The sequence below is a fragment of the Anomalospiza imberbis genome, chromosome 1, assembly GCF_031753505.1.
Source record: "Anomalospiza imberbis isolate Cuckoo-Finch-1a 21T00152 chromosome 1, ASM3175350v1, whole genome shotgun sequence".
NCBI lineage: Eukaryota > Metazoa > Chordata > Aves > Passeriformes > Viduidae > Anomalospiza > Anomalospiza imberbis.
In genome coordinates this window covers 143580644-143596839 of record NC_089681.1, presented here as the reverse complement: position 1 = coordinate 143596839, position 16196 = coordinate 143580644, and the positions used below count along the sequence as shown (strand labels likewise).

The window sequence follows — 16196 nt, the reverse complement described above, 5'->3', positions numbered from 1 at the left end:
TAGTTTACCTTTGCTGTACATGCACTTTTCATTTTAAATGATTTTAACTGTTAGCTTAATAGGCTTCATACATTGACTTTAATTAAAAATGTTTACTAAGTAAACTAAAGGTAATCACAAATCAGCATTTTATTAGAAATTCCAAAGGCTTGCAATGTTGAAACCTGCTCCCAATAAGTATATATCAAGATTAGTGATGTTTAGGGTCATATCCTATTAAATTGGTCTTAAAATATCCCTACTTAAAGTGCTTTGAGGATTTAAAATACAAACAAAAAAAGAACATTGAAGTGTTCCGTCCAGAAGATTGGAGAAGATGCTTGTCACCATGGGTAGAAGCCAAAGAAAAAACCTTGAAACTGTAAACAAAAACTTGCAGGCAGGGTAGTGACATGAAGCATTTACTTATTTGGTAATACACTCTATGTGTCTAGACTCTGGAGTCTTTTTTCAGAGGTGGTTATTAAACATGAAAATGAAACAACCAAGGAGCTGTGGGTGTTGTTACCTCTGTAGACTGAAGTCAGGTGGACCTTTGGCCACAGTGGCTTGTCAGTGAGCAATACTGACTGCACTGAATTAATTTACAGTCAGATATGTACTCACCGACTGAGTTTCCTCCCATAAAGTTAGAGCAGGATTGTCATTTCTACTATGCGTCACCAAAAGTTGAGTTGGTTCCTAAAAATGCCCTGTGAGTTCAAAGGAGCTGCGCAGTATTTTGGGAAATGCATGAATGAGATTCTCTTATGTGGCTACTTGAATTCTTGTCCAAGATTTTTGTCTTAAATACATTATACAGGTTCTTGATGCTGTTTTCATTGTTTCTTCAGTCACTGGGATTTAATGTGGTCGCTGTGACTTTGCTGTTAGGAGAGAAAACTCATTTAAATAAATGTTATCTTTCTGTTAGTTTCCTTAGATTGGTTTAATTCTTAAGGTTTTTACCTAAAATGACTTGACTGAAACTAGATGATGTAACTGAAAGCACAATAAGTATAAGCTATTCTGAGCATCAGAATAGGAATATTGTATATTTCTGCAATGAAAATTCTAAATCATCACAGTTGCTAATTTTCTTATATCATGCATTTTTCCTAATTCCTAATCTAAAATGTCAATAAGAAGATTTTTTTTCTGAATAAAATAGAGGTACAGAAATGCATGTTTTTATATGCATTTTGATTTGTGTGTTTTCACTTCTTATATTTTAGTTTGCCTGTAGCAGATAATGTTTAAAGAAAGTTAAGGCTTTGAGTGAGTATGTAGTAAATAAACTGTTTTAATGTATGTATTTTATACAAAGTAGATTGAGTCACTTGATACAAAATAAATTGTTTTTAAAAATGTTCTTTTGAAAATTTTTAAAATTATTATTTCTATTTTAAGTGGGTTTGGAACCAGCACCTCTTTCTGTATCTGAAGAACGACAGCTTGCAATTCTGACAGAGCTCCCTTTTGTAGTTCCTTTTGAAGAAAGAGTAAAGGTACCTAATTTCTAATTTAATACGCAATTGGTGTTTTTAGTTTTTTGTTTTGAGCAAGTGTAAAAAGAGCAATTAGTGAAGTAGAAACTGGATGGATTCTCTACAGAAGGATATGACAGTCTGCACTGGTTTTCTGCAGTACTCATGCAGCAACTGAACATGTGAAGTTACTGACTTCTTTCTTACCTTCCAGCTTATGTTGCCCTTAATAATATTTGCATTAAAGTTAGGAACATTTATTCTGACAGCTGAGAGCAGTTTGCAGTCCCGGCAGAGATGGCTCTACATGATTGCACTCTTGTGCTGGCACAGCACCGGCCAGTTGTGTGTTGTACCAGAGTGCAGGGTCACAGCTGGAGACTCGGGAGCACTGGGTGGGTTTGCTCCAATGAGGTTATGGATCTCCATTTTAGGAAATTAACACCTAGAGATTAAGTTCCTGCGTTCATAGCTGAGTAGCTGAACTTTAATAGAGTGTACAGCTTAAAGCTTGCAAGATTCTTATACTTGATTGATTGGATTTGCTTTTGAATGTTTTTGAGATTTTATATGTGTAATTGTTAGTTCTATTACCTATTTCAGTTTGCATCATAAATATTCTAAAAGCTTTTTTTTCTGTTAAGCACATTTTTTTAAAAACTGGTTTTGTTTTCAACAATATCAATTATTTAAAAATTGCTCCCTAAATTGTCTTGGAAATGTTATGTTTCAAGACACCATCAAGGGAATGAAGAGTAATTCCAGAGGGAAAGTCAGTCTTTTTTTGTCAAAACAGACAGAGGCAGCTTTGGTAGAAAATGTGTGTTTTTTTCTCAGGCTTTTGTGAAACAATTGTTCCAAGAAAACATCTTATTACTTTATGGCAATCCCTCACTAGGATTACAGGGAAATGATAGGAAATGATAGGAACTGATCTCAAGCAAGGATCTCTATGTCATGACTTAGTCACTGCCTTCCAACCTGTGGACTTCTTAAAGCTGTGTTGAGATGCATACATACTATGTTTTTGGAATTCATAAAGCCTTTTTTGGTGCAATTGGAATTCATAGAACCTTGTGTACTTTTATCACAAAAACTGAAGTAACAATGGCATGAGAGCTTGGAGTTAAGAATAAAGCTGCAACTGATAGTTCTGTAGTTCAAAGAGGAGATCCTGCTACACTGTGTTTTGGAAGAAATGTGTACAGTCCTTTTTGTATAATAGTGGGAGTCAGCATTCCTTGGAGTCTCCCACTGCCTCTACAGAGCAAGTTGCAATAAGGGAAGAAAACACCATGACCATAATAAGGGTTGTTTTTCCTTTTGGTCAGTCGCTGTTTATTGCTCTGTAATTTAATATGGTAAGCTCAGTGCTGCTTGTGTGGGGTTGTTCATATGCGCTTTCATTTTCTGACTTCTTCATGCCATTTTTACCTTGACTTACCAGATAACAGATACTTTAACTAGCAATTGCAGAGTCCAGTTCCATGGTAAGCTCTTCAGCTTTCTGGCCCCAGGGAATGTTTTCCCCTTCAGCCTTAAGGCACATTGGGGTGCACCTTTCAGTCTGTGGGAGGTAATGAATCCAATTTATAGCAGTGCCTTGCTTCTCACCTCCTTTGGCCATAGTTTGGTCAGCTTGCCTGTGGTGTGTGCTTCAGTCAGCCTTGCTTGTTTTTCTCTATTTGTCTGAAGTCATTGCAAATGCTTCAGTTGTGCATCAGAGTTCACATTTTCAGGACTAACATACCCATGAACACTGGGTTATGTAGGGAGTCAGTACCAAAAAGTTTTGCTATGAGATGTAATGTCAGGTGATTTTTTCCATCTGGAGTTGGGTAACAATAATTAATAAACTGTATCTAGGCCTGCTTCAGGAAGGAGAGTGGTGGTGAGCATATTCTCATGCTCTGTACATAAAAAAGGTGCCTGTGACTACATGTCCTGATGGTATAAAACTGTAGAAAATTTAGGCCAGAAGGGACCTCTGGAGGTACTCTAGTCCACATCTTTCCTCACACAAGAATAACTTCAGACTTGGGTCAGCATGCACAAGGACTTGTCCAGATGAGTTTTGACTGTCTCCAGAAATGGAGATTTCACAAACTCTTATGTAGCCTTTTCCAATACCTAATCACTCCCATGATGAACTTTTTTATTTGTGTCCATCCCTTGTTTCTCTTTCTGCAGCTTAGGACTATTTTCGCTTGTTTTCCTGCTGTATACCTTAGGAAAGATTCCTGCTTTGTCTGTACTGTAATCTTCCTGGTTGGAAAGTATCTTCTCCACTAGCAACAGTTGCACATAAAAACAGTAGATTTGAGACCTTACTCTGTTTGCTGTGGTCAGATTTCCTCTTTCATGGTAAATTTGTTGTTCTTAAAAAACCCTGCAGGACTCTTACTTAATCTTTTTCATTAAAAAATGGTCTGACTTACTACTGGGAGATTATATCCCTTGGAAAATGTGCAAGACTATTTATTGAATATGAGAATGATGGCAAGAGAGAATATACTAAACTTACACTCTCTGGATAGAGGGAATATTACTATACATTAGGCAACCCCCTCCCAAGCTATCTTGGCATAGAAACACAGTGAGCTGCAGTTACTCTTCAGGGGAACAGGTTCCTGTTGTGAAGACTTGAAAATGGACAGTGTGAAGTTCAATTTGTACTTCACCTGGCATAATTATTTTGAATTTTTATGATGCTCTGGTTCTTTTTTTTTAATATGGCAGTAATATCCATGATTTTAATCTGAATTATTTATTCACTGCTTATACAAGGGGAAGTAATACCTATTTTCTTATTACTGGGAATTTTCCTGACCATTGGAAACAGCAACAAAAAATTATTTACCAGTATTGAGAATAACCTCTGTGTGTGTAAAATACTCATGGGACATTTTTCATTTATTTTTGAATATTTTGCATTTCAGAACTCTGAAAGTTAGGGAGAGGAAACTGGAAGCACTGGCACAATGTCTGTGGATGTGCTTCTTTATGTAGAAAGAACTGAGGATGTTATCTTAGCACAGAAAAGTTCTTTGCATTTCTGTCCCCCTCCTCCCCTTCCATGGGTCATGGCTCTGTATTAAGTTTCTGCAGCTCAATGAGAGAGAAGACAACTTGAAAGTGAGTGCCAGAGGCAGCTCAAAGGATAGTAACAGTAGTGAATAACCATCTCTCATTGAATATTTAGATCTGCACAATGACATGATTGCTCTTTTCACTCATTTAAACAGATTTTTCAAAGACTGATCTATGCTGATAAACAAGAAGTTCAAGGAGACGGGCCATTTTTGGATGGAATTAATGTCACTATCAGAAGAAATTATATTTATGAAGATGCTTATGATAAACTTTCTCCTGAGAATGGTAGGTTAGCAGTTAAGTTATCAGCTTGTTACAACACTTTATTGTTCTTACCATGGAGTTCCATATTTGCTTATTTGACTGGTATGCTGTAGGTATATCAGCTCTGAGATGTGAAAGTTCTTAAAAGTTAAATTTCCTTGTTTTTACAGAAGTAATTGTCGCTCATATTATTTCTGATTATTGCAGTCTAAATGATCTCTTACCACTTATTTTTGGTGCTTTTCTTTCCATTTTCTTGTCCAAATAATTGTAATTAGTATATTTTTCTGTGTAATTAATTAGATATTATCTGCTTTAGTAATCTTGGCCAAGAAATACTTATGGACTGAAGAGGATTTGCTTGATTGAATGTGTCTTATAGTATTGCAGGGCTCCTTTTGATAATGGGATGTAGTACTGTAAATTTTACTACATTAAATTAAATCACATATTCATGTGAATCTGTGTGATCTTGCACGCACAGTATTTTGTATAAATACAATTTTCAAGTTATTCCTAGGTCTCAATATTTGTTGGATATTTTTTCTTTCCCTACCTATGGTATTATCCACTTCTTTTTTATTTTTGTTGACTCTTAAGACAGTATCTTTTCTACAAATTGAGTGTTTCACAAACTGAATATTCCAAAATTCAAGCTAGTAATAAGAGTTTTGCTACTGTTTACTAGGTCAAATTTTATTCTAGCATGTATGGTTTGTGTGTATAGTTACATGTGTTTTTAGCCATACAAAACTGAAGCAGACAATTACATTTGAGTTTGTCCCTCTCCTTTCCCTGCAGAACCTGACCTAAAAAAGCGCATTCGTGTTCACTTGCTTAATGCACACGGTCTTGATGAAGCTGGTATTGATGGTGGTGGAATTTTCAGAGAATTTCTGAATGAACTCCTCAAATCAGGATTTAACCCTAACCAGGGTTTTTTTAAGACCACCAATGAGGGACTGCTTTACCCTAACCCTGCTGCACAGATGCTCGTTGGAGACTCATACGCCCGACATTACTACTTCCTTGGGAGAATGCTTGGAAAGGTAAAAGCAGCATTCTGTAATGCAAAGCTATAGCAGTGCTGAAATTCTTCAGTAATGTTTTTTCTAATTAGGAGGAGTGGATGGGAAAAAACAAAGATTTTCCCAGACTTGAGAGACAGTAACTTTCACATACTGGGTATGAACATTACTACTAAATTTCTGGTTGATTTTAATAAATTATATACTCGGGGGGTACAGGAAATTCATGTTATCCTTGATTTTCATTCTGGAGCTTTTAGGAATATGACTGCAATTTACATTTCCATCATTTGGAATATATGAAATGAATGTTTTAAACAGTTACTAGTTGTATGAGGTATACAATTTGTGGTAGCATTTAAAATTTGCCATCAGCATTTACCATACTTAAGAGGCACATGCAAACTACTTTCCACATATTCTGTTTGGGATTTTGTACATTTTGCATATTTCTTGAGTTTTAGTGCTTGATAATTCGGTGATATGAATGTTCAAAGGCTAATAGATGCTTGTTGAACTAGATGAAAAATGAAGGGAGAGGAACAAAGACAGAAACCATTACAAACATTAATTACATTCAATTTTCTTTTATGGTCAGGTTTAATACAGAGGCTATTTCATTCTAAGCACTTGAAATAATAATTTTTATAAAGCTAATAATTGTGAAACAAAATTTGGAATACAAATTCCATTTCAGAAAAAAGTATTAACTGCTACTTAGCTGTCTAATACTGAAGGTATTTAAGATGTAAAAGTCCCATTTAACTGCCTGCAGTATTTTGGAGGCTAAAATCCTACTGCTGCCTTGCAGTGAGGTTTGATGTGCAGTTGGATGTCTGTGTAGTGTAGCTGGAAGCAGTTTCAAGGGACATTGTTGGCAAACAGTGAATTGTTGAATCAGTGCTGTGCTTGGGAGTTGCCAGTCAACTGATTTAGATCAAACTGCCTCTTTGTCAGCAAATACCCTGCTAATGCATCCCAGCTACTGCCATATCCAAATTTCTAAAGAATGGAAATTACAAATTGGCCATTTCAATAAATAATCTTGGAGTGATATTCCCACTCCTGTTGGGAGATGGATTCAGTACTAATACAACAGCTGGTAATTATGTCTGATACTATATATCCAAGCTTCATTTTCTTTCTGCATGTATAGATTTTTGGAGTGGGAAAGCAAACACTTGTGGTATTGTTAAGGGGGTTACTTCACCACAAAAATGTTTTATGTATATCTAGGAAGGGCTCAACTGTCAGGGAAAGCTTGAAACATTAAAAAAAAAAAAAGATTGTAATTTTGAGTCTTCATTTTTCTGTATCAAAACAACGCATTGCCTTCTGTAATTGAATTTCAGATATTAGCATAGAGACAGAAGTTGCAAAATATGTTTAATCTCACAGAGTGCTACAAGTAGAGTTTTTTGTTTTTTAAAATCAGAGAATCTATTATTTAGCATTTTGAAAGCATAAATTGTTTTTGTATTTGCAGTATGTGTAGATAAGGTAAGAATTGACAGTGCTACTTAATTACCTTTGCCCAGGTGCACAGACACCTTTTAGTAGTGTATTTAGAGACTTGATGAATTCAACAGAAAGATAAGGCACAACCATACTATTCAAAACCTGCCAGTATTGTGATCTTGGCTAGGTTATTGAATACCCACTCATCCATTTTCAAAAATGTGTCCATTTTATGCTTTGCACAGTGTTATTTGTGAGCAATAGTGAATTATTAAAAGCCCCTTTGCAAACAAAGTAGATATAATGCAACGGAAGCAATCAGGCATCCACAGCAATTTCTTATTTGTGGAAATAAGTATGTAAAGAGTGCTGCCACCAAGAACTCTCACGTAAGAAGCTTCAATGTTATCAGAAAACAAATACATTAAAATATAATAATTTATAGAAATTCTCTGTCTCTTGGTAACCACTTCATACTAATATCCAAATGCATTTAACTTTCAGCACCATAAAGTTACACCTAATTCAGTTTTTCTTCTCATCAGGAAGTTTCTAACAGCTTGGCATCTTCTTTGTTAATTGGTCAGTTCAGAAGCAGAAACATCTGAAAATATATAACATATACTGAAAACTGATACATTTGAAAATGTAAATAATTTTAATCCTGAATAAATTACTGACTTTTGCGTATCTTTCTAGGTAATGAAGAAATTAAAATCTATGTACAAAATGCATAGCTTGTTCATGCAGCTTTTGTAGTCACTGAATGATCAAAAGGTCTTGTAGAAATAATACTGTGTGATCATGTAATTGCATATGTTGTTTGAAATCATCCTTAAAAAAAAAACAGAAATGAGTTTGCTTAAACAGCAGCTACTCAAACACTTCCAAAGTTTACATTTCTCAACTGTCAGTGACTTTACTCTGAAATGTAAATATTACCTTAACACTGGTGCCTTTTAAGCCTTTTCCTTTCTCTTCCTTAAAGCTCAGCTTGCCGTGCACACCTTTGGTAAGAGTCTCCTACAGCCAGAGGGGTTAGAGACTTGAACCTCTCAGTGTTGCCCACTGGAAGCACAGCTGGCACTCCCCGAGCCCCAGGATTTGCTGAAGAGCCAAGGGTGTCCTGGGCTGTCAGGAATGTTCAGGCAGAGGAGTTCTAACCCCAAACCCTCTTTGTTTTCCTCTGCAAAGTAAAGTCTTCTTATCCCAAGTGGTGTCCCAGAAGGATGGGTGTGATCCTTTTGCTCTCTTGGTAGTTTTGGGCTGTGGGCAGGCTCCTGGTTTGGTTCCACTTCCTTTCCAAGTGCAGTAGTTGTTGTTCTGGCTGCACTAAAAATCTCTCCACGTGCAGACTCTGCTCCTGCACCTTTGGGTTGTAGTGGAACTGGCTCAGGAGAACACAAAAAGTGCTTTTTTGACAGGCTGCCAGGAAGCAACAAAGCAAGGAAATTTGGAAGCAACACCTGAGAATATTAAATGAGGGTTTTCTCCATGCTGCTTCTTGAGTGGTCTGCTGCAAACCTGAAAAGGGGGAAACACTGGTTAACCATTCCAGCAGAAACAGTGTCTAGGTAGAAGAACAGTGACAGACAATTAAAATCTGACCTTCGCCATGTTCTTACCTAAGCCCAGTCTAGTATAGAACATACTTCTCCATTTCCAGTTTACATTTGCATTTTTTTTCAATGATGTTACTGTGACAGATGTTGTTGAAAAGGACATTATTTACATTTGGAATTCTTTGACATCAAGCTGCTAATTCTTAGGATAATTTACTTAAATTTCATGAAGTATCAGCATTAGTTTAAGAATATGGCAGGAAATCCATAGATAGATTAGTATGATAATTTTTATGGTTTCCTCTTCTTCCCTTTTGACATAAACCTGCTGGTTCTTGCATTTATTTTGTTTTGCAGTGACTGTCTTTGCATGTTAAGCAGAATGACTCTGACAGTAGAGATTTTTGTATAATACACTCAGTGTCTTTGAATTTACTGAATTCTACCACCTCTCTCATTCCAGAATATTAAATAACATTTGTGAGTCACACATTCATGTTGCTGAAGAACATCTATTTTTGCAACATAATATTAAGTCCCCTTTTCTAAACAATAGAATATGCAGTCCTTGGGAGACACTAAGGTTTTCTGAAAAGATTTAGATTTGTTTTGCCAAGACCCAACTTCTGCCTTAAATGATTGGGAAAGCAATATGGAGAACAAAATGTCTTTTGAGTTGTTTTTGAACTGAGTCCTTCCTTTGTGGAGCCAAGTAAAGAACTTTTATAGAAGAAGCAGCAAGGATTGAGAAAAACGAACATCTTCATTTTAAATTTTAGCATTATTTTGATGGTGGATACAATCTAGGTTTTGTTCCTTGAACATTAATATTTAATGGTATAGAGGAGGTCAGTAATTTGTATGGACTTGTGGATATTATATTGATGAAATATTTTTATTTTCCTATGAGTTTTTGTAGTTTACTGATTTAAGATCTAACAGACTGGTCTTTGCACACATCTAAATGTTATTAAATATATATAATTGGAAAAAACAATTACAAAATAAGTCCTTAGGCAAAATGAAGCTTTTGAAGAGTAATAGTAGATCAAATACAGATTTTATTAGACTACAAGTAAATGTGGGGCCTAATTATTGATTAGATTTTTTTTCTGTGTATTGGAGAGTGTGCCTTATAGTTACTGTTATGGTGACTTTGAGTATTGTGCCTGTCTGGAAGGTACAATTCTGAGATGAGCAGTGTCTGTAGAATCCATTCTGCAGAAAAACTAAAGTAGTTCTTAATCATTCTCAGGCCTTATCTAGGAAGTATTGATTCAGGGGAGTCTTTCCACAGCAAGATCTGCATCAGATCCTAAACTCTTAAATTATAAATAAGCTGCATGGATGGAGTTAAAACATTCAAGGAAATGTTTCTAATAACATATTTGAGTGCCATTCGTGCACCAAAAGCTTGTGGAAAGAAAGCAAAGCAAGCAAACTGTACAGTGAGAGCTGACTTCCATGTACTCGATTGTTGGGTAGGATGGTGTGTCAAGCATTGCACTGCCACTCTCACTGTTGGAGAGTGGTGCTTTTTTCCTTCTGATTTTTAGGCTGCCCTTTCCCTTTTCTTGTTGTTCACTTAATTAGACCCACTTTGGCTTGATTTAAGTCAGTACACCCTTAATTAGTTTGTGCTGCAGCCCCAGTTGGTACTACTAGTACCTGGAATGGTAGGTATGGGATTGGTGATATTGATGCAAAGAGGAGGTAATTGGTATAAACTCTTGGGTTTATTAATTTCAATTACCTCTCACATGATTTTGTAGATTCAGCATTTTGCTTAAGAGCAAATTAACTGATGGTCATTTGTCTCAGAAAATCCTGAATCATCTGATATGGAATCAAAACAGGAATTGACCATGGGAAGTAGCATGGTCCTTTAATGATAAACTTGCAGTGCAGAAGCACAATCCTAAGACAGCAGAACTGATACCTTGTGGAAGTTACTTCATGATTTATGAATTCAGATGTAAACCAATTTGAATCTATTTTCTGACATAGTTCTTCAGCTTGACAAATCCTTTGTGTACTGGTGCATTTAACAAAACCAATTATCTTTTGATTACAAATAGCTATGTTAGTAGTAACCGTGTAAATATATGTCTAGTGCTAAAAGACTACTGAAATGGGGTATTTTAGCTCTAAATCTTTAGGGAGGAAAAGTGTTCATTGATGGATTGTGATATTTATTGGGTCATAATGTATTTAAATTTTCTTTAATGCATATGTTAGTGATTGTTTACCGTGATAAAGTGCATAGAGGTCTCTGCAAGGAGTTCTGCATTGAAAGAATTACCTCATGTCAGTGGTCACTCCTCAATTAAAAGTTCCATTAGCAGATGATTCCTGCTTCTGGTTTGTGTACTGATTGCATTTTATTGCCTCTAAATCAGGTTCCTAGACAGGGAATAAATAAACAGAGTGTGTGGTAATGGTATCCTGATCTTTTTTCACAGTTGGGAACACCTACATCCATTTCAATCAATTAGGTTTGGAATATTTACTGAAATCCTTACATTGGTTTGAACTTTAAAAATTACTAGTTTCACTGCTATTAAAATACAGATTTATCTTAGGAGCATATCCAGAGGTTAGTTATATAGTATTAAATGTTTCAGGATGTCAAAAGATTAAACTTAAATAAGGAGAAGTTTTCCTTTTATCTTCAAGTTCTTCCTAAATTATGTTTAAATTTGAGACAAGAAAAATCTATTAAGCCTTTACTGGAACTTCAGTAATGAATGATAACTATCAGTTATCCAGTGCATCCACAGGTATCCATAGTGCTTTCCTCTCTCATCCCTCAAAACCCCCCAAATGACATTGATAGCAATTTAAATCCATATTTATGGCATAAATTACAGAGATAACTGTTCCTGTTAAATGAGAAAGAAAGTATCAAGCTGATGAGATGGTAGTTTTCTGCACGTGCTGGCATTTCTGAAGCCCTCTGTTTCAGTAATAAACATTAATGTAATTACAGACATCCTAAATTCCTAGAATAAAAATACTAGCATGACTTTCCATTTTTAAATTAAAAATTAACTCAAGGTCATTACAGTTGATATGATCCAATGAAGTCTTTGGGAATGGATCCTTACATTTTCCTGGTCCTGTGTTCAGGAGTTAGGTCTGTGCTGCCACACCCCTGCCATCCATTTCAGGGATTTGCAGCACCTGTGACAGGCAGATCCTTTACACCTGAGTCTTGCCACCTCAAATCTCTGAAACTTCTATAAACTTGTACTTACTGACCTTCAGATTCACACTGAGTGGGAAATCTGAAGTAAAACCAATTTACAAAAGGCTTTCTCTAAAAAAACAATAACAATAATTTAAAAATTCAATTATGTTGACACTGCTGCAAGGGCTATTACGGCTCGCAGAAGCCTAATTACAGGCATCAAGCTGTGGAATTTTGGACTCCTGTTCTTTTAAAAGACAGAGCAAAGGCAAGCTACGAATTTTCACAGTAATACAGGGAAGATAATGCACCAGAATTTCCATTTCTATGGTGATACAAATGCATCTAGACATCTGCTACTGCTCAGAGGCTTGGAAACAGTGGCTTATAGCTCCAAGGTAACAGGACACATTGCATTGAGACACACACCTGAGAGAAATAATTTTATTTTGCTGTATTGGCTTTAAAATAATATCATTTGGGTATTGCTCACTTTTAAGCACATTATTAAGCATATCTTTAAGACGTTATTTTGTCTAGAGATTACTAAATGTTAGATCTAAAAATGCTTCAAAATATGAGTACATGTTGATTTTAATTTAACGTAAATTTTTAGTTTAATCTTTTTCATTAGGGTTGAAAAGTCTCTGCTGCCCCCAAAAGCTTTGTGAGTGTGATGAAATATTTCTAGGATATAAATAATACTGTAGAAGGAAGTTCTAATGGTTTTGCTATTTTTCGTTCATTTTTATTAATGGTTCTGTACAGCTTTGAAGATCTATTGCACTCTGTAAGTGCTAAGTATTATTTAATAGTAACTGTTTAAAATTACTGAAATAGAAGGGGCTATGGTCTTGAGGACTGATTATGGAAATAACTGAATTTAAGTCCAGTCATTTACTGCCTTATCCCAAAAGCTGTGCATCTTTCTAGGGATATGATTTTAGCATTGTTTATGCTTTAAAATACAGTTCAGGGTTGTGAAGGATTAATGGAAAGTAGAAGCAGTGCCTGATTATTTTTCTTAAGAAAGGTTTTTGTTGAAGTAATAAATGAGAATTAGTTTTAGACCTGAAAGTGTAAGTAAAGGCACTAAAGCTGCCTTACAGGGAGGGAGGTTTAATTAGTTCATCTGTGAATTTGTTTATGCAATTTGTTGAACCTTATTCAGCATTTTCAAGTGCTCGTGTAACCTCTACTGTTTATTGCTAATCTGGCTGAAATGACTCCAACAGCTTACATTTTGTCCAAATCTAAAACATGGTGTGAAACCGTCTCTTTCTGAAGAGCAGTTTCCCAATCTTGGGGTCATACCTGAACAATACCTTGTGTGATTATGGAGTACTTAAATTGTATCATGATAGTTACCATCTGGAGTCCCTGTCAGGCAGTATTGTTATTTTGTTGAAAGAAGAAAAGTCCTCCTTGTCCAGAGAACTGTCATCCTTCTCTTTTTGCCACTGGGTACAGCTGTCCCTCAGCCCAGATCCTTCTTCCATAATACATTACAGATACTGATTGCATGCCTGTATTCTGAAGGGTGCTTGCTTTAAAGAACTGTTTCTTGTTCCTCCACGTCACAGATGTGTAGTGAGTGCATTCAGTATATTTGTGTCCGACGATCATATTTTTCATCACTTCAAATGCCCACATTGTGATCTGTGTCACTGAACTGAGTAAAGGCCAATCCCTGTAGCAATCAATTACTGTGGAACTACGCAGTAACACAGGTAGCTGAGATTATTTAAAAGAGGAACGACGGCCTTCAGGCTGCAGGTGAAGTGAAAACTACTAACCACAGTAGGCTTTCTGTTACTTTGGTGGTTTTTAATATTCTAGTGTGTTCTGCAGGCATTCTTACAAAGGGGGAGATAGGTGGATGAAGTTCCTTTGACTGAATACTACTTTTTCCATAGTAAAGTAATTGCTCTTGGCCTTTTAACCAGAAAAAAAACCCTTATTTTAACCATCTCTTCAGAAAATAGAAAAGGCTTGACATAATTAGAACACTGGGTTGGAGAATACTAAAAATAATTCGGGTTTTTTGTTTAGTCATTTCAGAAGGTTTTAAATTACTTTTTTTTGATATCTAGAGATGTCAGCTTTTAACTAAAGAGCATTCCTAATCTACATGAGTTTGAAAGAGTGCTGGGAAATCCAGGCTGGCCTTTTCAGCAGACATTACCTTTTAGCTACTTGGGAATGTGTCACCCTGTGAGCATGACAGTGCTTGTGGGATTGCCTGTGATGTGAACATCACTGTCTCTGCTTCAGACCAGCCTCTTACCCCAAGCTTGTACCTGCAAATTGCCCTTCTGTCCAGCTGGAGTGTTAATATCCCAGCCTTTCAGGGAGGCAGAGCTCTCTAGGATGAGTTGAGGTTGTTGGTGTTGACCCCCAGTTCTGAATGTTAGAAGCTGCAATTCTGATGCCATCCATGGCCACCAATTGCTCCTTTCAGGACTTCCCATCTGGACTCTTTGCCTTCCATAGGCCTGCTGCAGGCTATGGGCTGCAGGGTGGAGACAATGGGGTTAGGGGCTCAGATGGGAAAGCTGGGAATGGGAACTGTCAGAGCTCATCATAGAAAAGCATTGGGGATTACTGCAGAATGAAAGGAGACTTGGGAGAGGGTGAGAGTACTTGAAGTTTGAGAAGACATTAGTTTTTAAAATGTGCATTGGTTAAACTTGCTGCTTTGAGCTCCTGGAACAGTGTAGGAACAGGAAGCTCTGATTTTGCAAACAGAAGTAGACATCTCTGTCCCAGAGCAGGCCAGTTTCTGCCATCAGTGCTGTTGCTCATTGGCTGTGAGAGGAAGAAAGAGGACAAGTTCTGTGTGGAGAGCATGACCATATATTGTATTAAAGGACTGTCTAGGTATACTCTAATGATGCAGCTTCACACTGCAGCTGATTAATTTGGCAGCTGCTTTCCTCTGGTAGAGGTGGTCACCATTCCCTTGCCTGTTGCTGATGCTGGGCTTCTGCCTCCTTGACGCTGATGTTTGCAGAAAGCCAGTTCAGAGAGTTCAGACAGGCAAGAAACTAAGCTTAAAACAGGGTAACTTAGAGCTTCCCAAGGCAGTTCAGCATGGAAAAACAAGGAAGGAGGGGAGTCTCCCTCTTGGCTCTTAGATTAGCTTTAGTAAGAAAAAATCCCCATCAGGGTGGGCTTCCATGGGCAGCTGGCAGGTGGAACGTTGTGCTCCTGGTAAAACCAAATTGTCCTGCAATTCCTACCCCATTTCAGCCATGGCTGTGAGCTGGATCTTACTCTTAATTTAGAAGAAGCTTCAATGTCCATGCTGTGGCCACCAACACACACCCACTCTGCAAACTCCAAATCCAGCAGCCCAAAAAAAGCACAGCACAAATAATCTGCAACTTTTGAACCTTACTCAGGTTGTAATGACCCTGTAGCCTCTACTGTACAGCTGCTCTGCTTGCAAACAAACCCAGGGGAATCAGCAGCTGATGCTTTTGTTGCCCTGGCAGCAATGTGTGGAATCACATTTTTTAACAACAGCAGGTACTTTGATCAGTTGATGCTGACTGAGAAACAGAAAAGTTAGATGGAATCCAGAAAATAAGGTTTCAGTTTATTTACTCATATTGTACACAGCACTTCTTAGTATCTCTGCACAGTGCTGGGGCTGTAATGGTGGCCTTCACCTCTTTGAACCAAAACCAAAGTTCATCTTGACTTTATTCACCAGAGTTTTAGTGCATTTTTATTGAACTTTATTAGGATAGCTTGACTTTCAAACTAATTGAAACACTACTGTTTGTCTTCTTTCCAAAAATACTTTATTTTGAATATTGCAATCACTTAGCTAAGAGAGGGTGTAATTAAAGTTATTCTCAAGTTGCACAATTTAGTTTATTTAAAAATGCTTTATATAGTTTTTAGATGAAGTTATAAATGTTCACTTTGGAACTACCTGAAGATTAATAGTGATGCATTTGAAATGCATTATTTTTTTATTGATTCTTAATGTAGTAAATTACTGAAGTTATTTGGCAGCAAACAGAAATAGCCAGTGATGTTGTTCACATTTATTTTCCTGATAGCATCACAATTTGCATTAATTGCATTGCAGCTGCACTCACTTATATTAAAAAGCTTCTACCAT

The 16196-nt window shown here is 36.6% G+C and overlaps 1 protein-coding gene across 3 annotated transcripts in view; it reads left to right on the top strand.

The window, feature by feature from the left end:
• The window catches only part of UBE3C (ubiquitin protein ligase E3C), a 70564-nt gene that overhangs the window by 37875 nt on the left and 16493 nt on the right, over positions 1 to 16196 (top strand). For all 3 annotated transcript variants that reach the window (XM_068174474.1, XM_068174495.1, XM_068174485.1), the window contains 3 exons: positions 1390 to 1487; positions 4712 to 4844; positions 5625 to 5872. In XM_068174474.1, coding sequence (XP_068030575.1) covers positions 1390 to 1487; positions 4712 to 4844; positions 5625 to 5872 — 479 coding nt within the window. The remainder of the gene's footprint in view (positions 1 to 1389; positions 1488 to 4711; positions 4845 to 5624; positions 5873 to 16196) is intronic.